This window comes from Pelecanus crispus, chromosome 9 (genome assembly GCF_030463565.1).
Source record: "Pelecanus crispus isolate bPelCri1 chromosome 9, bPelCri1.pri, whole genome shotgun sequence".
NCBI lineage: Eukaryota > Metazoa > Chordata > Aves > Pelecaniformes > Pelecanidae > Pelecanus > Pelecanus crispus.
The window spans coordinates 42,334,442-42,355,706 of NC_134651.1; the positions used below are offsets into that span (position 1 = coordinate 42,334,442).

Sequence of the window (21,265 nt, forward strand, 5' to 3'; positions counted from 1 at the left end):
ATCTATTCCTATCCAAGATACTGATGAAACAGCCATTGTTCATGTAGTCAAACTGTAGCCCGGATCTGGCTCGGGGCAAACGCGCCATTTTCCAGGGTGCCTGCCCCTCAGCCTGGTGGAGTTTCATCTTGACTTGACTCACTGCAATTCTGTTTCTGCCTTCTGCTTACAGAGAAAGGAGTGGACCTGGGACGAGAGTAAGATGGTGGTGATGCACGACCCTGTGTACAGGTACGCGGCAGGGGATTTACACCAGCTAGGTCCAATCCGCCCTGAGCGATGCGTATCCGTCCTCCCGCTTGCTGAGTTACCTCCACCAAGGCTGGCTTTCCAAAGGACCGTGAAAAATTAACGAGGTTGCAAAATTACCACCGATGGGGAATCCTTTTCATACATTTTTGAGAGTGAGATGGACTGATCTAGCTTTGAATCTGGCTCTGCTTTGAACAGGGGTTAGACTAGATGACCCCATGAGATGCCTTCAACCCGAATTACTCTCTGATTCTGACTCTGAAGACAGGCTTCCCGCGGCTTTCCTTCAGAGCATGGCTCGCTGGATGCCGTGTGCTTCTGAAGAAGGGCCTTACTCTACGGCATAAGTGCTTACAGGGAATTAACCCATACGTGCTAAGATAGCATTGACTTTCCATAGGACCCACCATGGGATCTCAAAGTATTTTGGAGACTACAAGCCCCACCCAGACGCCTCAGGGCCCATCAGGGATGGCTTCCTCGAAGGCAGCCCCAGCGATGGTGCGTAGCCTAAGGACACAGTTAAGAGCACAGGTTGGACCAGGCTGTTGGATCTGCTAAATAATTGTACCACGAGCGCAGAGCCCGCAGCCCCAAGGGCTGGGACCGCCAGTGTTGGCTTTCTGCGAGGAGACAAGGAGCGGAGGATGCACCGATGCACTATCCGAGCCTACCTCTCCCTTCTGGCATTTTTTACAGATTATTACAAGATGTGGTACGTGGGCAATAATTGCTCCGATTGCAAGCTCAACACAAAAAAATTCCAATGACAGAAAAGAGTAAAAGAAAAAAAACATCCCAAGGATCCCTTTGGTTTCTTCTCTATTCAGAGCTGAACTCACTTGTCACATTCTTACCCAATTAAATCAAATACATAAAAAGGTCTTTAAAAATGGCTTTGCAGCATGGGGAGGAGAAAAAGTCAGCCTGAACAGCAGAGAGAGAAATCCTCCGCGTACACGCAGCATCCCTGGGAGAGGCATCCGGGGACGCTGGCTTTTGTGCCGTGCCACCTGCCTGCTGCTGCGAATGGACCCGTGCTGGGTCCCCGGGCCGGCTGCACCGCGGAGGGCAGGACGTTCACTGCACAGGCAGTTCTGCCACGCTGCAGCCCGAGCAGGGATTAATTGCTGGGGCTAAAAATAGCCACACGCTTTCCAATACTATAGGTTTGGGTTTTTTTAGCTTTCCCACAGCATCTTTAAAAAGCTTTTGCCTGCTTCAGAAACCAGGAGGTTTTCCATCAAGCCAGAAACACTCTCTAAATCCGTCGCCGCCTGCCTTGAAAATCGCAGGAGGGGCTGTGCACTGGCACCGCCTTGTTCCTCCGGCCCTGGGTGCTGTGAGCCAGCCGTCCTGGAGACACACGGGAGCCTCCAAGATTGTCTGGGGGCAGAGACTCTCCTGGGTGTTTAATTCCCTTTGTGTCTCTCCCACCTAGAATCTTCTATGTGTCTCATGACTCGCAAGACCTGAAAATATTTAGTTACATCGCAAGGGACGGCGCTAACAACTCCTTCAGGTGCAACGTCTTCAAATCAAAGAAGAAGGTAGGATGCTGCCGGGGCTGTGGCCAGGTCCTCCCCGGGTGAGAGGTCTCCGAGGGACCTAGCACCTTCCCATGCAGGAGCCAAAAATGCCCGCTGGGTCAGAGGGTGCAGATCCCTGGGGAGACACCGAGGCAGCGCCAGTGCTGGACGTCCCCAAAAAAAACCATGCCTGGTGCCCGTCCCCTCCTGCCCAGCCAGGGCAGCAGCGCAGCGCGCCTGCCTCAGCCCACACAGAGATAAGAGCACCCATCTCCAAGAGCAGGGGACCCGGGGGGATGCCCTGTGTTGGGTCCAGCCGTGGACCCCCTGGTCACGGGATGAGATGGCAGCGTGGGGCAGCCCCGGGGTGGGAAGCGGGAGGAAGGCTCCCAGTTTTCCCCGTCGGCGGCGTGGCCGCCGCGGGGCTGAGCAGTGCGGGTTTGCTCCACAGAGCCAGGCGATGCGGGTGGTGCGCACGGTGGGGCAAGCCTTCGAGGTGTGCCACAAGCTGAGCCTGCAGCATGCCCTGCAGAACGCCGACGGGCAGGCGGACGGTGCCAGCGACAAATCGGCCGAGGAGCAGCCGCTGGAAGGTGACGCGCGGCTCCCCGCGGGGCGCGGGCAGACCCCTCCCTCGGCAGCAGGGATGCTTTGGGGTGGGGGACTGCAAGGTGGCATGTCCTTTGCGGGACAGCTCTAGTGACAGCGAGAGCTTCGGGTGGAGGGGCACGGGGAATCCGCCCTGCCTGCCCACCCGACCTGGGCACCAGGAAGGCGGAGGCTAAGCCCCCTTGCCCGGCGGGCTGAGGGTCTGCAGGCACCAGCCCCTCGGCCGGCCCGCTCCCTTCCTCCGGCCCCTCCGCAGCACGCCGAGCCTTGGAGCAAGTCCTGGCCGTCGTCCCTGAGCTGCCTCCCTGGCTCCTTGCTGCAATCCTGCGGCGGTGGGGGGGGGCTTGGGTTTATTTATCCGTCTCGTTTGAAGTTCACCAGATAAAGGGCTCCAAGATCACAGATGCAGACGAGGTTGGCATCGACTCTGATGGCATCTGTGTCTCCGAGAGGGGACCTGGAGAGCTGCCTGCTGCCAGGGGGGACCTCGGCATGCCGAAACCGGGGCAAGCCTCAAAGGATAAGAACTGCCAGGTAACGGGGGGTGGGCTGGGGGACGGTCCATGCGCTCTGCCGCTCCTGGCATCCCCCTGCTTGGGGTCGCTGTATCACGGCTTGACGAGGAGGGGCTTTCATGGAGACCCCATTGCAGACCCCGCTCCCGGCTCCCTGCTCTCCCAGCCCCCGTGGCAGGACAGGGCGCTCAGCACCCAGTTTACCCGCGGCTGAGCTGTGTCCCAGCGCTGGGGCAGGGGCAGAGTTAGGATTAGGGTTAGAGCTGGGAGCGTGGCCACGGCGCACGGCTGAGCGGGCTTCAAACGCAACCCGGGAGAGCCCACCCGTGCAGGCAGGGCAGAGCACGGAGGGGCTTTGCTGGGGCGATCGCCCAGCGCTGGAAAGGAGAAGCAAGGCAGGACCCCCCCTTCCCGCAGCAGCATCCACACAACAGGCAGAAAATAAGAGGAGGCATCTCTGGCGAGGCAAACATTTCCCTGCCACGTGGGGTGGATTTCTATGCCCCCTGTGCCGCTCTGCAAAAGTCCCACTGCCCCGGTAGCGATCCCCGGCTCCCCTCGCCCCCCCCATCCCTGAGGGGGCCCAGCCCCAGCAGCGCGGGCACCCAGGACACGTTCGGCAATGGTTTCGCGCGTTCGGCGTGAGCAATGGTTTCGCCGTAATGAATGGCTGCTCCGCAGAGCTTCTCCGTGAGCGCTTCCCGGCGGCCTGAATGGCATCGCTTCATCTCACACAATTGCATCGCTCGCAGGGCCTGGCTGAAAACAGCCGCAGTGAAATGCACTCAATGGGATTCATTTCCGTGGCTGGAAAGGCAGGGCTTTCCTGCGCTTTCCTTCTGGGTGCTGGAGCTGCCCAAACAAGGGAGGGCAAGGCAGGAAAGGCAGCGGGCGCGGGCCGGCTCCCAGCGGGGCACGCTGCGAGGGGAACCATCCTAAAACAGCCCCGCTGCCAGGGCGGGGGGCTGCGTGAGCCATGCACGGGGCACTGCACGCTCCCCGCGGCACAGGAGGTGGCTGCAAACGCACCCACCCGGGGCTGAACCGGCAGACCCAGGGCTCTGAGCGCCGTGCCGGGGTGCTTGTGGCTGGGTCAGGGGCTGCTCCGAAATGGGTCAGCGTTTGCACTGCCCTTCGCACGCTGGGTATCTCCAAGGGCTGGGACCGCTGCACTTGGTATCCGCGCTGCCCGCCTGCGGTCTTTTAATACGCCAATGGCCCTGACACTGGACCGCTGCTGCTGCTGGCAAACGCTTTAGGCAGCAAGGAACAGCCCAGCCTGGGCAGCCACATTTCGGGGAGGGTGGTGGGGTGTCTCCTGCCCAGGGATCTGCCCTCCCTGTTTGGAGCTACGGCCAGAGGCAGATGTTGCAGCCCTGCCAGCTCCCTGGGAGCAGGAGTTATAGAATCATCAAATCGTTTAGGTTGGAAAAGACCTTTAAGATCACCCAGTCCAACCATTAACCTGACACTACCAACTCCACCACTAAACCAATTAAGGGGAGAGGAATAACTTCATGTTTCCTGGCTTGGCGGCTGGATTATTTTTTAATGGAAGTAAAACTAGGAATCACTAAGGTTGGAAAGGCCCTCTAAGATCATCAGTCCAACCATCAACCCAACACCCCCATGCCCACTAAACCATGTCCCCAAGTGCCACGGGTCGGAGCCGCTCCAAGACACGCTGTCCTGGGGGTCACGCAGCGGTGCAGTGCCTGACACCGAGCCCAGGGCTGCCCCCCTCCAACAGCCCTTGGTGCCAGGGGGGCGGGGGCTGCTGTGCCGTGGGGAAGCACGCTCCAAATCGCAGCCTGAGCTGGTCCGTCTGTTCACCCTGCCCGTTTCTCTGTGCCCAGGATGCCGAGAACTGCTCCCTCCACCCAGCCGGCTCCCAGCAGCTGCTCAGCCCAAGCAGCCCCTGCTCCTCGGCCTCCATCACCCCGCTGGCCTCCCAGCACTGCCTCCAGCTGCTCCAGCAGCAGCTCCTCCAGCAGCAGCAGCAGACGCAGGTGGCCGTGGCCCAGGTACGCGTCCTGCCCTCCCCTCCAGCGGCACCAGCCATTCCCTCCCTGCTCCAGCCTCTGGCCAGGCTGGGCCGGCGGCAGTGGCAAGCACCTTGTGCTGGGGTGGGAGCGGTACGGGGAGCTCGCAGCATTGCTTGCAGCTTCGCCTACCGATTAGCTTGCAGCATTGCTGACAGCGCAGCTCGCAGCATCGCTCGCAGCGTTGCTCGCAGCATCGCTGACTGATTAGCTTGCAGCATCACTGACAGCACAGCTTGCAGCATTGCTCGCAGCATTGCTCACAGTGCAGCTCGCAGAACTGTTTGCAGCATTGCTCGCAGCACAGCACACAGCGTAGCTTGCGTTATTCACAGCACATCTCGCAGCGCAGCTCGCAGCATTGCTGACCATTGAGCTTGCAGCATTGCTGACAGTGCAGCTCACAGCACTGCTTGCAGCACAGCACACAGCGTAGCTCGCATTACTCACAGCACAGCTCACAGCATTGCTCGCAGCGTAGCTCACAGCATAGCTCGCAGCATTGCGTGCACCACAGCTCACCGCAGAGCTTGCTGCATTGCTCGCAGCGTAGCTCGCATTACTCACAGCACAGCTCGCAGCATTGCTCGCAGCACAGCTCACCGCAGAGCTCGCTGCATTGCTCGCAGCACAGCTCGCAGCATTGCTCGCAGCACTGCTCACTGCAGAGCTCGCTGCATTGCTCGCAGCGTAGCTCGCATTACTCACAGCACAGCTCGCAGCATTGCTCGCAGCACAGCTCACCGCAGAGCTCGCAGCATTGCTGGCAGCGCAGCTCACAGCATTGCTGGCAGCACAGCTCACCGCAGAGCTCGCTGCATTGCTGGCAGCACAGCTCACCGCAGAGCTCGCTGCATTGCTGGCAGCACAGCTCGCAGCACGCCTCAGCTCCCCCCGCCATGGAGCTGGCTGCACGCACAAGCCCAGGCCGCTCTAGCAGGGTCCTGGGCGGGGTGGGGGGGGGTCCCACAGAGCCGCCAGCTCCAGTTTCACCCCATTTTTGGAAGCCGCCCCACCGTGCCTCTTCCCCCCCAGCCCAGCATCAGAGCGGGCAGCCCGGTGCCCCCGCGCTGGGCCCCTCCCCAGCTCGTTTCATGTTACCGGAGGGGGCAGAGGACACCCCCCACCCTCCCCTTTTATCCCCCTCGGGCCCGGGCTGCAGCCGCACCCGCAGCTCCGCGGGCCCGGACCCGCCCGGGGCGGGGGGGGAGGAACCGGGAGCGGGGTGCCGCGGCGCGGCCGGCAGGGGGCGCTCGAGGGCCGCCGCGCCGCTGCTCCCGGAGGCTCCCGGTGGGTCCCGGCGGGTCCCGGGGTGCTCGGCCCGGCCCCGCATCGCCCCGTCCCGCAGGTGCAGCTGCTGAAGGACCAGCTGGCGGCGGAAACGGCGGCGCGGATCGAAGCGCAGGCCCGGGTGCGGCAGCTGCTGCTGACCAACCGCGACCTGCTGCAGCACGTCTCCTTGCTGGTGCGGCAGCTCACCGTGCTGGAGGCCCGGGAGCAGCGCCGGCAGCCGGGTGAGCGCAGTGGCCCCCGCACCGGGGTGGGGGCTGCTTGGGTGCTGGGGTGCCCCTAGCACCAGCCCTTCAGAGCATTGGGGTCCTGCAAAGCACGTGGGGTGCTCCCAGCACCATCCCTTCGGAGCATCTCTGCACCCCTCACGGTCCCAGGGAGCAGCTGGGGTGCTCCCGGTGCAAGCCCAGCAGGCTCTGGGGAGCTTTGGACCATCTCGGCACCCCTTGGGGTCCTGCAAAGCACGTGGGGTGCTCCCAGCACCATCCCTTCAGAACATCTTGGCACCCCTCACTGTCATGGGGAGCAGCTGGGGTGCTCCCAGCACCATGCCTTTAGAGCATATCTGCATCCCTCACGGTCCCAGGGAGTAGCTGGCGTGCTCCCAGTGCAAGCCCAGCAGGCTCTGGGGAGCTTTGGAGCATCTCTGCACCCCTCATGGTCACAGGGAGCAGTTGGGGTGCTCCCAGCACCATCCCAGCAGGTTCTCGGGAGCTTTGGACCATCTCGGCACCCCTTGGGGTCCTGCAAAGCACATGGGGTGCTGCCAGCACCATGCCTTCAGAGCATCTCTACATCCCTCACGGTCCCAGGGAGCAGTTGGGGTGCTCCCAGCACCATCCCAGCAGGCTCTGGGGGGGCTTTGGAGCATCTCGGCACCCTTTGGGATCCTGGGAAGCAGTTGGGGTGCTCCCAGCAGCATCCCTTCAGAGCATCTCTGCACACCTCACAGTCCCAGGGAGCAGTTGGGGTGCTCCCAGTGCAAGCCCAGCAGGCTCTGGGGAGCTTTGGAGCATCTCTGCACCCTCATGGTCATGGGGAGCAGTTTGGGTGCTCCCAGTACCATCCCCACAGGTTCTGGGGGGCTTTGAAGCATCTCTGCACCCCTTGGGGTCCTAGGAAGCAGTTGGGGTGCTCCCAGCACCATCCTTCAGAGCATCTCTGCACCCCTCATGGTCATGGGGAGCAGCTGGGGTGCTCCCAGTGCAAGCCCAGCAGGCTCTGGGGGGGTTTATTGCATCTCTGCACCCCTTGGGGTCCAGGGGAGCAGCTGGGTTGGAGGTCCCCAGCTCTTCACGCGCTCCTTGTCCCTCTCTCGCTAGTTGACCGCTCCTTGCAAAACCTGTCCCTGGCTCAGTCCCTCTCCCTGAACCTGAAGAACCACTACAGCTTGGACGTCCACCTGCCGTCCACCTCCACCCCCGCCAGCATCCTGGGCAGCCCCGTGGCCCCCGGCTCGTTGCCCACCCTGGGCCCCGGGGACTCCTACCTCAACCTCGTCAGCCTGGAGAGGGGCGGCCACCGCTACGGCAGCAAGGACGGGGACGAGTGCCTGGCCGTGCTGGAGGGGCAGGACGGGCTCAGCCGGCGCGTGGAGGGCTCCGAGGTCAGCGAGTTTGCTCTGCTCAACGGGAGCAACCGGCAGAAATTGGACGACACAGACAGAGGGGACGAGGACAGGTAGGATGTGCCACCTCCATCTCCTGCCGGCCAGCGGGAATGCTCCAAGCAGACCCTCCCGCTCCCCGCTGCTGCCGCAGCAGGGGCTGGGGAGGAAGGGCTGTGTCCTGGGCACGCCGGGCAGGGACGGGCAGCCCAGGGGCTGCGCGCTGGCTCAGGTGCAATAAGTTGGGGCGAGGAACCCACCGTCTCCCCCTTTGGGGTCGCTGCCTGCCTTGCGCCTGTCCCCCTGCCACAAAATGGTCATTGCCACATCGCTTCCCCCCAGCTCCAACGTTTGTAGGCGATGGGTTGCACTGATGGGACCCCACAAAAGTGTTTTGAAGAACCTAGGGCAGCCAGCCCAAGCCCCCCGTGCAGGTAAGTACTTGCCCGTCACCCCCTCTCTCTGCTTTTGCTTCCCAGGCGGCAGCAGCCCATTCCCAAGCTCAACCCGCCACCACCCATCCTACGCAAAAGGTCCAGCAAGACCTCCCCGAGCCTGGAAGTGGAGGTGAAGCCCGAGAGCGCTGCCCACGGGAGCTTGCCCAGCCCCAGCATCTCCAGCCTCACCAGCATCGCTGCCAGCTCGCTCACCCTCTTGGACCCTGAGGCAAGGACTCCCGCGCGGAGCGCTGCCTCCGGCACGGAGCCCATCCCCGCGGGGACCTGCCAGCGCGCTCTGGGCAAGGACAGGACTGGAGAGAGCGGGCAGATGTCCCCTCTGGCCAGCATCCGCGACCCTGCAGCCGGCGAGGCCCTGGCCAAAGACTTGGCCGCCCTGGCCAGGCCCACGGACAGCACACTGCCCTTCTCCCCTGTGGACGACACCTGCTTGCACATCAGCTTCTCGGAGGACGAGCTGCTCGAGCCAGAGCTGGACGCTGCCGGGGGGCCCAGCAGGGTCCCCTCTTAGTGGGACCGCAGTAGGCAGCAGCTGGCTGGGCAGGGGGTCCCAGCAGCTCCGTCCACGCCGCTCCACTGGCCCGCGCTGGGGTTGGGGGTCCCCGTACCCCGGCTGCAAAGCAGGTCCCTTTCCTGTCCCCGTCCCACGCAGCAGCTCCCTCGGCCACGCACGGGGCGGCCACGTGGGATGCAACCCGGCCGAGCCCCCGCCCTCAGTCCGCACCAGCTCACGCTGCCTTCGTGCTGCCCCGTCCCCCTGCCTGCTGCCTGCCCTCTCCCTGCTCACACAGCCACGGGTGCTGCACGGCTCCCTGCCTCCACGCAGCTCTCTCCGCCGCACGTTTCACGTTCATCACTGCATCCCTGCTGCCAGCCGGGCGGCTGCAGGCAGCCCCGCGCCAGCCCCGGCCTTCCCGCAGCAGGCGGGTGCCTTTCCCAGCCCCTGGCCGGGCACGTGCCATCGCCTGCTGAGCGGCCCGGGAGGGCGAGGAGCCGGCAGACGGCACTGCCGAAGGCCAGGGCATGCCGGATGGGGATGGCGCTGGTTTGACTTGCTCCGGGAATGTTCCCACCCAGCCAGCATTCCCCACGGGATGCTCTATGGCAGAGACATCGCCAGGAGCGGAGCGACGGGAGCACGGCACGGCGCAGGGCTACAAACACCTGTGCACGAGGCTGCTGCCACCAACCCGCTCCATCGGTTGCCACCCGCGGTAGCGGTGTGAGTGGGGCCACGCGGCGCAGCCGCGGTGCCGCTCCCGTGCCGGTCTCTCCAGGGCAGCCTGGTGTCCACCAGCACCACGCTGCGCCCAGCCCAGCTTTTGGGGACAGCAGCCCCACTGCTGCATCCCGACACGGCAAAGCCACCACTGCCTCCCCCCACAGGTGCCTTTTCCCATGCCCCGGCACCCGCTGCCCACGCAGGCTGGGGCCAAACCCCCGGAGGTCACTAATTGGGTGCAGGGCTGGCCCTGGGAGCCCGCCGCTGCGGTGGGTGACCCCCCCAGAAGGGAGGGTGCACCCCACATCTTGGGGTCGTGGTGGGAGAGCCCTCCTGTGCCCCCACGCAGCTGGTGGCTGCAGGCAGGAGGCTGCTCCGTTGCGCTGATTTTAGGGTGTAATGGCGTGGTTTGGGTTTGGTCTCGGAAGTGTGAATGTCCCGGGATGAGTCAAGGTTTAAGGAAGAAGCCCAGCCCCGGGTGAAGGGCCAAGGCAAGGTGCCGTGTGTCCCTCTTCAGCCCGGGCAGATTTGGGGAGGGACCCGAGGAGACGCTCGTCTACCTCGGTCGTTTGCAAGAGGGCGTTGGGGAAGTGTTGGAGGGTCGAGATGGGGAAGCGTCGAGCAGAAATGGAGACTCGGAGCAGCCGCGCTGCCTGTTCCTGGCACAGCACTGTTCCCATGGGAGGAGATGGGGGGGTGACGGGATGTGCACCCCAGAGCCGGCCGGGAGGAGCCGGCCAGGGGCTGGCGGCACGACCACCGGTGACCGGGGCTGGGGGCTCATAGTGCTGCGGCTGGGCTGTCCTGTAGCGCGGTAGAGACGGACCAGCCCGTCCGTAGGAATCAAGTACGCTGCAGTTTGGTAACTGACTTTTAAAGAAAAAAAAAAAAATAAAGGTGTCCGATTTGCAGAGCAAGCGTTGTGGTCTGTGCCCCACGCGGGGCCTGCACGCAGGGAGCCGCCGTGCCCAGGTGCGGATTGGGGACCCCCCGGGTATTCCCAAAGCAGGCAGATCCCTGCTGGGAGCCACGGCTGCCCTGAGCCGCCAGCCTGCTGCTTGCCCGCCCACGGCCCCGTCTGCTCCCCCGTGGAGCGCGGGTGCCAGCGGGAGGTCCTGTGTCCCCACACACGCTGCCACGCAGGGGACAGGTTCCTCCATCCTGTCCCGAGCGGGAAATGGGGCTCATTTCCAAAGCAACCCCCCCAGCCTGCTGCACGGCACCGAATGCTGCCACCCACCACAGCCCCCACCGGGACGTGCAGCCCCCGGGCGGGGCCCTGCTCCCCATGCACCCCCTCTGCCCTTTCCTGCCTCCGTTTCTCCTCCCGAAATAAATCCTGGCCCCCAAAGCGAGCCCGGCTCCGGCATGCAGGGTGGGAGCACTGCAAATGGCAGTGGTAGATCGCAGGCAGCAAAGCCTGGCGCTGCGGGATGGGATGGCACCGGCCACATGCCTGGGCCCCCCAGGAGCTGCCCCCAGCCCCCCACAGCACCCCGGCCCCTCCGAGGAGGTAAGGAACCCACGGGCAATTCGGCACGGAGGCTCCAGGACAGATGGGGACCCCGCAAGACCGTCCCCGCACACAGCCCCTGGCAGGTGGCCCTGGCTGGAGGGACCCAGCCCAGCCCTAGGACAGACCCGGGACCTCCGCGGGGGTCTCGGGGCCGCTCTCCATCCCTCCGCAGACCGGGTGCAGCCTCCAGCGTGACAGAGCCGGGAGCAGGGAGCCCTTTCCCCAGGCCCACCGCAGACATCTGCCTGGGGGGGCCGCCCGCGCAGGGAGGGGGCACTTCCAGCCCAGCATCTTATTATGCTTCCTTCATGGGAAGAAACTTTTTCCTTTGCTGTCTGGTAAGCTGCTAGCAATCATCAGGCAGGCAGGTGGTAAAGATTCATATCCATCAAACAATGCCATTTAGTTTGTAACCTGTGACTAAATCTGGTGTTAGCTTTAATTTCAGAGTCTGCTTTAGGGCTTGCTTGTTAATCTCTATGCAAAGCAGATGAAATGAATATGCAGCATTTTGGATGTAATTGTACGGCTTCAATTCAGCACTATAATTTTCCAAACAGGATCTTGCAATCAAGCTTCTATTCATTAGTGTATAAACAATTTAGTTTCTCAGCTCTCCAGTATGCCAATCATCTCAATGGAGTGAGCATCTCCAACAAAAAGAGGAGGAAAGTTTCCTTTGTGTAACAGAGGTAAAAGTTGCTCCATACTTCAGACAATTCCCACCCAGCAGATCCGGGCCATTCCCACAGAGGCGGACGGTTCCCGGTGCCCCACGACACTGACTGCAAACCGCATCCCGGGGTGGAGATGCCGGGGTGGCCCCGGTGACCTCCCGGCCAACGCAGCCCCGTGCCCTCCAGCAATTCCGGATGCGAGACCCCAGCAGACGAGCCCAGACCCTGCAGGATGGGGCCACCTCGGAAAGGTGCAACCACGCGGCACCTCGGCACCCCCTGGCAATGCTCGGGGCTCCCTGGGGAGAGCAGCCCATGGCTTTTGGGAGGGGAGAGGCACCCCAGCCAAAGCTCCCTGCACATCCCCATCTCCCCCACACCACACGCCGGCTCAGCCTTCCCGGCCGGCACCGCAGGACGGGGCACCCCACGCCCAGGATGCTCCACCATGAGGGACTGGGCCAGGCTGGCACGGGGGTGGGTGGGTGGGGGGCAGGTTTCGGTCTCCGGGGCTCAACCCCCTCATGGCAGGGTGCTTTCCTCGGTGGGCACCCAAGGGTGCCGCACACACACGAGCGTATCCGGCACCCAGCCGCATCCCCATCCCTCCGTGCCCATCGCCGCTCCTCGGAGGCGAGGAGGGAGCAGCCGAGAGCCTCGACAAAGGGAAGCGCCGTCGGTGGAGCCGCTCAGCGCGGTCTCCGTTTCCAAATGAATATCGACAGCGCTAATTACAGGCCGCCATGCAGACAGCTTATTAGCTTGTCACAAAAAGACGGTATTGAACTCAAAGCCCGCGGTATTCACAGAGCGCAGCAAGACGCTCCCCAGACAGCACAGCGAACCAGGCAGGCGAACAACCTCCAGCAAAACTAATTACTTCCTGATTGTCTACGGCCACCCACTGGGTATAATAGTATAGACTAAATTTGGCATATACATAACTAAGCACTCAGCACCAATTTGGCATACAATAATCATCCTCTGTGTTGCATAATTAAAATCTGATCACTTGGAATAATTATTTCATATTCCTGGTATTGGGTGAGGATTGCATAATGCAGCGTGGCAGGAGCGCAGGGCTCAGGAGCGAAACCGGCCACTTTCGTGCCCGCGAGCACCCCCCAGGAAGGACATTACGGCTCCAGGAACGGCGAGGGACCTGCTCAGCACCAGCTGCCTCTGACGGGTGCCAATAACCCCGTGGGCAAGGTGCCGCCGTGCCCCGAGGCTGTTGGTCGGCACCGGCTGCGGAGAAGCTGGAGTCACCTTAACTCTGCCCTCCGCGGCGATGAGCCGGTGCCGAGCACGGCCCCTGCGAGCCCTCCCCGGCGGGGAAGGACGATACGGGCTCAGGACAGACTGTCCCCACGTCCCCAGAGCAAACACTCTCTGTATTGACCTTTCCAGGCAGGCTGCTGCCCCGCTGCCCGCCCAGCCGGGATGCTCACCGCCCGGCCCCATTGTGCTCGGACGTCTGCTAAAGGCGTTTGGAAAGACACGGCAATAAAAAAATAAAAATCAAGTGGAACGTGTGTGTCTAATCCATTAGCTTCCTCTGGCAGCTCCCCGGGGACACGGTGAGGAGGAGAAAGAATACGTGGATATTGCACGCGCCCTGGCACCTTGTCCCCGGGCCAGCCCCGCCGCTGGCCGCTGCCACCGGCTCATAAATCACGGCGGGCGACAGCGTTTCACAGCTCGCTTCCCAGCCAGGATATGGCCATTCCTGCTGATTACACGGCCAGCGCGCGGGGGAAGCTGCATCTCCCACTTCCAGGAAGGGAGGCTCCGCAAGGAAAATGCATTGATAAAAAGAAGAACGAAATCAGCTTTGTTCACGTTGTGAATCTCCCATTGTTCCTGCTGCGGCCGTCAGCCCTCGCTGGAGAAAGTATTTCCTCAGCGATAAATCTCCTGGGCTCCTCGCAGCCCTCGCCTTGGCACGGGACCCTCCTTGGGTTGTTTTGAAAGAAAAAGCAGCTTTTGCCACGGGTCCCCCATGGGGTGTGCTAGGCAACTCGTGGTGTGATTCTGGGGGACAAGGGCCCTCCCTGGGGCAGGGGAGGGGGGGCTGGTGCCCATCCTGGGGCTCTCCGGCCCGCGTCCCCAGCCAGAGCCGTGCCAGGGGACCCGCACTGCTGCTCCCAAAAGCTTCGCTCCGCTCCCGTCCCGCAGAGCCCGTGTCCTCCCCGCCAGCACGGCGCAACCCGGAGAAAGCAAGTCCTGCTAACCCCAGCACCAAAACGCAGAGCTTGCGGTGGCCACGCACTTGAAATACAGGAGCCGGGCTGACAGTCGTACGAGAAAATAGAGGCGAGCTGATGTGATTTTCATCAGCATCTTCAGCCGCCTTTCGGGAAGCCCCAGCCTGCTCCTCATTCCTGCGCTCTGCTTTACAAACCACTTAATTCCTTGTTGCTTTGGAAACCCTCACAAAGACCCTCTGCATCCCCCAAAATAACGAGCAACAGATGCTGCTTTGACCTCAGCAACTTCCTGGAAACATACATTTGTCAAAATAAAAATAAAAAGATTAATGTGAGGAAGGCTCTTAAATTATAAGAAAATAGCAGACGGAGAGCCTGGCCGCGCATGCCTGCTGTCAGTGACGGCCTCGGACAGCGGAGAAACACGGGGCCGGCCAGGGCGGGGGCCGCAGGACCGGGGGTCCCTGCACCCCTGGGGGTCCCCGCGCCCCTGCTGCCCTTGGGAGCCAGGGGAGCTGCTGCCGTGCGGGGACAGCCACGGGCTGAGCTGGCACCGGGGGGTCCCTGCCCGCCCTCGGGGTCCCTGCCCAGCCCAACCCACCACGCCTGGAGGGGCTCCGGTGCGGGAGCGACAATCCCTGGTCTTGCTTCAAGTCAGGTTTGCGAAATAGTTTGAGAATAAATATGAAAATGAACGTTTTCAGCAGGAACCCTATCCCTGAGCAACGCTCATCACCAGAAGGGCCGCGGTCTGGCAACACCGTCCGCAGTGCAAGTTGCACCAGGTGCAGGCTCAGTTCTCACCCCTCCCGCATTTCATGGTTTATAGGAGTAACTGCTCTGTTCTACAGAGTTTTAACCCCCCTTTGCTCATCCCACAGGGGGAAGGAGATGGGCAAACAATGGGTAGCCAGGAACTTTTTGGGTTTGGGTGCTTGAACGCCAGCAGGTTTCATCCTCACCCTCTGGCTGCAGCCACCTGGCACGTCCCGGGGGACAGGGCTCGTGCAGGGGCACAAGCGCTTGCCAACAGCACACATGATGCTTGCTGATGGACAAGGGCTCCTGCCAGGGCTCGTGGCAGCCACACTGGTGAGCCACACAGCCCAACCTGTGGCACAACCCACCCCCTGCAACCCTGAACCCACAGCACTCACCAGAGCTGCAGGCAGACAGGGTGGCTCCACAGGCTCCATGCAGGGGAAGGCCCTTTTCCCTCCCAGCTTTATAGGATCAGCCAGAAACGAGCTGCTGGGAAGGGCCTTGGCCTGGTGGGAGGTGGGCTGGGTGGTCCTGGGGGTTTGGTGCACCTGGAGAAGGAGGATGATGGGCACATTGGGCATCCCCATCCCCATCCCCATCCCCATCCCCATCCCCATCCCCATCCCCATCCCCATCTCCATCTCCATCTCCATCTCCATCTCCATCCCCATCCCCATCTCCATCCCCATCCCCATTTCCATCCTCATCTCCTGGTTGCACCCAGCTTTCTGCTGCTGTGTGTCGAGACCTGACCATGGGACCCAAGGGACGTCCCTCCCATGAAGGTGCTTTCTCCCTAAGGACCCCGTGACCAGGCTGGGGGTGCACCCATCTTGGTGAGAAGCTGCAGCGACCCAGGTTGATGCTGCCATGCAGCAGCCAGCGGCTGCAGGATGGTGAGCGGCGGGACGGCGTGCTGGGGATCTGTCCCTGCCTGCGCTGGGGCTGTGGCGGTGGCATGGGGGTGGGCACAGCCTGGCTGCTCCTGTGCCAGCGCCGTGGGGTTTGTGGGTGCCGCTGTGCCAGGAATGCAAATCCCGACCCGGGCTGGGCTGGGGGCTCTGCCTTCCCCAGCACCAGCCGGGATTCCTGCTGTAGCTATGGCAACGGCCATATACATTTACATATTCTTCCTGTTAATCACAGGGACATCCAGAGCAACTGTCTTCACCGGGGGGTTGTTGCCATCCTGCCGAAGGAGGGCTGCAGCGTTCCCCGCCTTGTACCCATGGCCGCTCGCCCACGCCGAGCAAGTCCTCTGCATCGCCCCTTCCCCGGAGCCCCCGGCGCGGGGCAGCCTCCCCAGCCCCCTGCCCGCACGAGGCATCCGGCCCGGGCAGCGTGTGCCCCGGTGCCGTGGGCAGCTGCCTGCATCCTGAGCCCTCCATCATCGCGGCCACTTTCCCGCGAACCCCGTGGCCGGCACGGGGCTGTCCCCGAGCCGCGCTGGGGTCGGCTGGTGGTGGGAGCCAGCGGGAAGCCCCTGGTGCCGCTGCTGCTGTTTTGACCCCGGGGTCCCGCTCCCCCCTGCACGCTGGCACCTTCAGGCAGTGACGGGGCCGCTCAGCCAGCTCCAACGCTGCCCTTGCACCAGCTTCTGGGCGAAACCCCTTCAGGAAGAGAGAAACCAAACCCTCAGCTGCTCCGGATGTATTTGTCCGACCTCTGTCATCGGTAAAAGCCCCGGAGCAGTCGGATCCGCTGGAGATGTCCACACTTATTCACATCAACCCCACCCCAGGGACTTCAGTTCCCAATTTCCTCCATCCACCCACCACAGCAGCCTTGGCCCATCGGCGTGTTGGGACCAGACACGACCCTCCAGCGTGGGGGACGCGAAGGTGGTTTACCTTCTTGTTCTGCTTTAGCTGGAGCAGGCAGCAAAAGCCGGGCAGGGAGAGCGTGAACCCTGTGCGAAGGAGGCAAAGCAAAGCGGTCCCCGGGGAGCACGTGCCACGCGGGCACCAGGTTTCCCAGAGCCGGTGCCACTGCGGGGTGGCCATTCCCAGTGTGGAGGAGACCCCGCGGCTCGTGGGAGATGGGGTGGGGGCTGCTTCGCCCTCAGAAGTAACATCCAGGGCGTGATTAAAAGCTGGCAGGACCCAGAAGGTGCAGGCACGTCTCCCAAGCCGGAGCAAAGCTCAGCAGCCTGGTCTGCTGCCCACAGGGACCAGCCGGGAGCCAACTGCCTTTCTTAAAAATAAAAAAATTAAAGAAATTGGAAGATTTTTCTGCATGATTTCCTGTGGCCTCCTCCCTGCAGATGTTTTGCAGGGGGGCAGGCTGCCTTCCCGGGAAGGGAGAAGCCTCCCCCAGTGCACCCACCGGCCAGGGCAGGGTGCTGGAGCTCACGTGGGTGGCAGAGGGGAAAGGGCCCAAAAAATGACTTTCCATCACATTAACGAGAGCCAAGAAATTGCCGGTGAGCTTGCTGGTGCCGGCAGGTGCGTGCGGGCGCTGCCAGCTCCCAACAGCAGTGCCAGGGGCCTCCTGTGCCAAGGGATAATGAGCGCTGTGCCGGAGCGCGGGCGCAGCCAGCCCCGCTGGCTTCCATCACGGCAGCGTGTGCCGAGGACGCTGGCTGAGCCCCGGCTGCCTTCGGCATCGCTCACCCAGGTTTCACCTTGCAGGTTACAGCTGGCAGCACCTCTGCGCTGCCAGAAGCCGAGAGGTGTAGTCCTGGGCCAGGAAAAGGAGCTCGTTTGCTGAGTTAAAGGGAGGAGAAAAGCCATTCGAGTGGGTCATTCTAATTAATTGCTCCCTTGCACGGAGCATGGCGCAGAGCTGTGTCCGCAGCCGCAAGTACGGCTGGCCGACTCCCGTGGCGAGGCGCAGGGAGCCGAGCAGCGCGCAGGGACGCTGTCCCCTTGTCTGTCGCCTGCCTCCCTCTCCGGCTCGTGGGTGCTCGAGGGGCACCGGGGTGGCACGGCGGCACGCTGCGAGCGTGGCATCGCCTGCAGCATGGCCTCAGCTGACAAAGAAAGGGACAAATGCTGCAGCTCCCCGTGCAGGCTGGCACGGCAGGCCCCACCGGCTATATGCGGGGCCACGAGCCACCGCGCTTGCACCAAGGCCACCTCAGGGCTTGCCGTGCTCTGCCCGGGTCTGTCGGGCTCTGCAGGGGTGCTGAGGCCAGGGCAGCCCTGCCCGCAGCATCACACCCCGGGGCACTCCCGTGCCGCAGCAGGAGCCTGTGTCACCGCTGGAAGCCCCCAAAGGGACATTTGATGGCTGCTGCCCTCGCCCCGAGCTCGCAGCATGCACCGCTCGCAGCCCCGGGCACATTTTCTGTGCGTGCAGGGTCTGCCGGAGGGCTTGGAGCAGCCCTGCCCTGGCCCCACACCGCCAGGATTTAAGACCCACCAGTTTCCTTTGCCCTTTCCACTGAACCAACCCGCAGAAAGTTTTATAAACTTGAGGAAACGCAAGTCAAAGCAGAAGGAGCCCAAAACTGAGCCAAAGCATGACCTCAGCAACCTCCCCTCTTTGTCCAGCCTGGGACCTCGTTATTATCTGTCAGCATTTGCTGAGTCTCCTCCTTCGGGGGATGCACCAGGCCCTTCCGGAGCAGGGCCTCGCCACAGCCCGTGCTCCTCTAATGACTGTGTTATCTCTGCCATTTCCAGCTCCGCTTCCCTCTGCCGGTGGAGGGGTGATGCCCTCCCTGGGCTGGCAGTCCCGGGGGAAGCAGCGCCCTGGTCCACGCCTGCACGGACCCCTCGAGGGATGGATTCATCCTGCTGGTCTATGGGGCTCGGGGCCGTGGCTCTCCCTGTGCTTGGCGGGGCAGCAATAGGGATGAGGGTTTGCTCCAGGTTGCAGCTAATACCATCCCATGGATGTGATGTGATGCTACGCTACGCTACTCTACTCCCATCCCTGCTCCAGGCCTGATGGAAGGGAGGCAGAGCCCGGCAGAACAGGGGCCGAGAGAAGACAGAGCGCAGTTTGCTGTCTGAAGCATTAACCTGCCTGTCTGACATGAGGGCAGTGACAGGCAGGGAGTGTTTGGTGCAAAGGAAGGAAATGGAGGAATTAAATCCACAGAACTTCCCTGCTTTTGTTCTCCCTCCCGCCCCCGCTCTCCTCCTTGGCCGCTCGCTCTTCTTGCTGGATGTGTATGGCTTGATACTACCCAAGCAAGCTGGAAACGGGGTATATCAGCTGAAAGCAATTTACTTTGAAATCCAGCTGCCAGATTTTCCTTCATTTGTTTACTTTTAAATGCTTTTTTAAAAGCCAAAGTACACAAGGCAGCCAAATTGCTGACATGTGTGCCGGGCCGGTACCCCGCAAATGCTGCATTCTTTCATGTCCTCCTGGGCTCAAATCCACTCATGTTTATTTAAAATACGTAGAACACTTCAGCACTATTAAGGACCCTGTTTTATAGTAAATGGAAAAAGATTTCCTCGCAGGCCAAGGGGAGAGGAAAAGAATCACTTCAATTCAGTTTTGTTCTGACAGCACTTTGCCTGCCACACCAGCGCCCAGCCACCCACGTCCCGCCAACAGGCTCGGCCCAGGGCCAGGACCCAGTAGCTCCGGTTGCTCCTTGGGAGCTGCCGGTACTCTGGAAACGTCAGAGACAGGTGAACACAGAGCTCCAGCAGTGCTGGGGTCCTTCTCCCCCATAGATCCATGGGGCGGCTGGCCTGTGATGGCTGAAAGAAACCCCAAGACGGGGCTTGAAGTTATCGAGGTTCTCGGTGGCTTTGGAGCCTCACGGGTGTCACGCTGCTACCTCCATCCATCAGCTTTCAGCTTAGGCCAGAACCTTCTCTCATTGCTCTCCCACGTCGACACATTCAGCCCTCGCAGCTTCCATTTATGCGCCCAGGATTTCACACCCGTGAACCATGGAGGCTAAAGCTGTAGGTGCGATACCAACCTGTGTCACCCCAGCTACGACTGCAGGGCAGCCCTCGCGAATCAACAGGAGACGAGACGGCAGCGCAGGTACAGGTTAGCAGGAACACTGAGAGGTAGCAGACCTATACGCCGCAGAGAACGCGACACAACGGACTTATTAGAGATGACACGTAATGACATACCCTCTCAAAGATACGATAAAGATGCTGGAATGGACAGCAACTAAATATTTTTAAGGACAGTAACAGCTAAATGGGACTATACGTGGAAGTAGCTACTCAAATTCAGATTTTAAGTGTATTGTTAATAGAGGCATTTTGAGAGGGATTGAGGGTGGAAGGGGCATTTCCAGCTAATGCTGCCTTTCCTCAAAGCATCCCTCTGCGACTGACACAAGCTGAACTCCACAGGGAAACATAAGGATGCGCATCAGAAAGTAAAAATGTCAACAAACGGCAAATAAATCCTGCAGGCTACTGTCACTGCTCCAGCTTAGCGAAACACAGAAAGGCAACAACATACAAAGGAGCAAGGAAGCAACTTATATTTTTTAATCAAACGATCCGCTACCAGCAACACAGAGATGGACAGTGGCTTTGTGAAAATGTGTTCGCGTGCCTCTGACAGACCTCCTTCCTAAAAGAAAACGCCACTGACGTAACCAGAATTGCTCTGCTTTGTTTCCTAGCAAAAAGCACAAGAAAGCAGAAACCCCCACTTATTAAGTGTTAATCATTTAGAGCCCAGCACCTTCATAGTTTTATTGTCATTAGCCACACCAGTAAATCTTCAAAAGGATTCCTCCAGTGGAGTCCCAGACTCAGATTATGTCACGCCCTGAACACAACATCCCACAACTGGTTTCACTCATGGTTAGAAGAAACAAAGGCTCTGAGCAAGTGATGATGAGGAGCAGAGCGGGGTTTGCAAGGACAAGCACTGTGCACCAGTGCTACAGGTGTTTTGGGGACTTTCACTCCTGTGACCACCTCCCTTGCTCCTTGGCTCCCTGTACGCAGCCATTTCCAGACATCGCACTGCCACCGCGGCGAAGAACAGCTCAGAGCTGAAAGCAGGGTGCTGCCCTTAGGGTCTCTGAAAGGCAGGAGAGACCCGTGATGCTCAGAATTGGGAAATACCCTTCCGAGACTGCTCAAAGGGATGCTTCTCATCTTCCATTCCTCAGACAGCGAGGTCTCCAGCTGCCTTCCCGATCACAGAGCTGTCTGCCTGCCGGCGCGCTTACAGAGGGCAGAACAGGCAGAGCCTGTACAGGAAAGTGTTGCAAAGAGCAGGCAGCTGCCAGACTGAGCGACGAGGGTAGGGCAATGGGCCCACCACTTCTCTCCCTACCCGCACACCCTCACTGTGCTCGCTCTGGGGAAGAACAGCGCTGGGCTGCGGCTCCCCTCGAGCCACAGGTCTGCGCCTGCCGTGGCCGCACAGAGCTTCTCCCAAGACTCCTCCAAGGTTTTTTACAAGGACAAAGATGAGTAAACAAGCAGAGAGTGCTCTGTTGGGTGGAACCACCCCATCGCACAGGGGAGCCAGGGCAGAGAGGGAAGTGACATGCCCCAAGGCCGCACAATGAGATAGTGACAGGCAGGAAAGGGAAGCCGGGTTGCCTGTCCCCCAGTGCAGGGCTCTACCCTCCAGTCCACACTACTCCTGTATTGCTCCGTTCTTTCCCCTCTCCAACACGCTG

The 21,265-nt window shown here is 61.3% G+C and overlaps 1 protein-coding gene across 1 annotated transcript in view; it reads left to right on the plus strand.

Moving 5' to 3' along the window:
- LOC142594262 (carboxyl-terminal PDZ ligand of neuronal nitric oxide synthase protein-like) overlaps nucleotides 1-8,812 on the plus strand; it is a 38,564-nt gene extending 29,752 nt beyond the window's left edge. Inside the window, exons 4-11 of the mRNA XM_075715959.1 lie at nucleotides 173-231; nucleotides 1,694-1,802; nucleotides 2,233-2,374; nucleotides 2,764-2,924; nucleotides 4,762-4,929; nucleotides 6,296-6,461; nucleotides 7,560-7,917; nucleotides 8,323-8,812. Coding sequence (XP_075572074.1) covers nucleotides 173-231; nucleotides 1,694-1,802; nucleotides 2,233-2,374; nucleotides 2,764-2,924; nucleotides 4,762-4,929; nucleotides 6,296-6,461; nucleotides 7,560-7,917; nucleotides 8,323-8,812 — 1,653 coding nt within the window. The remainder of the gene's footprint in view (nucleotides 1-172; nucleotides 232-1,693; nucleotides 1,803-2,232; nucleotides 2,375-2,763; nucleotides 2,925-4,761; nucleotides 4,930-6,295; nucleotides 6,462-7,559; nucleotides 7,918-8,322) is intronic.
- Nucleotides 8,813-21,265: the final 12,453 nt, after the last annotated feature.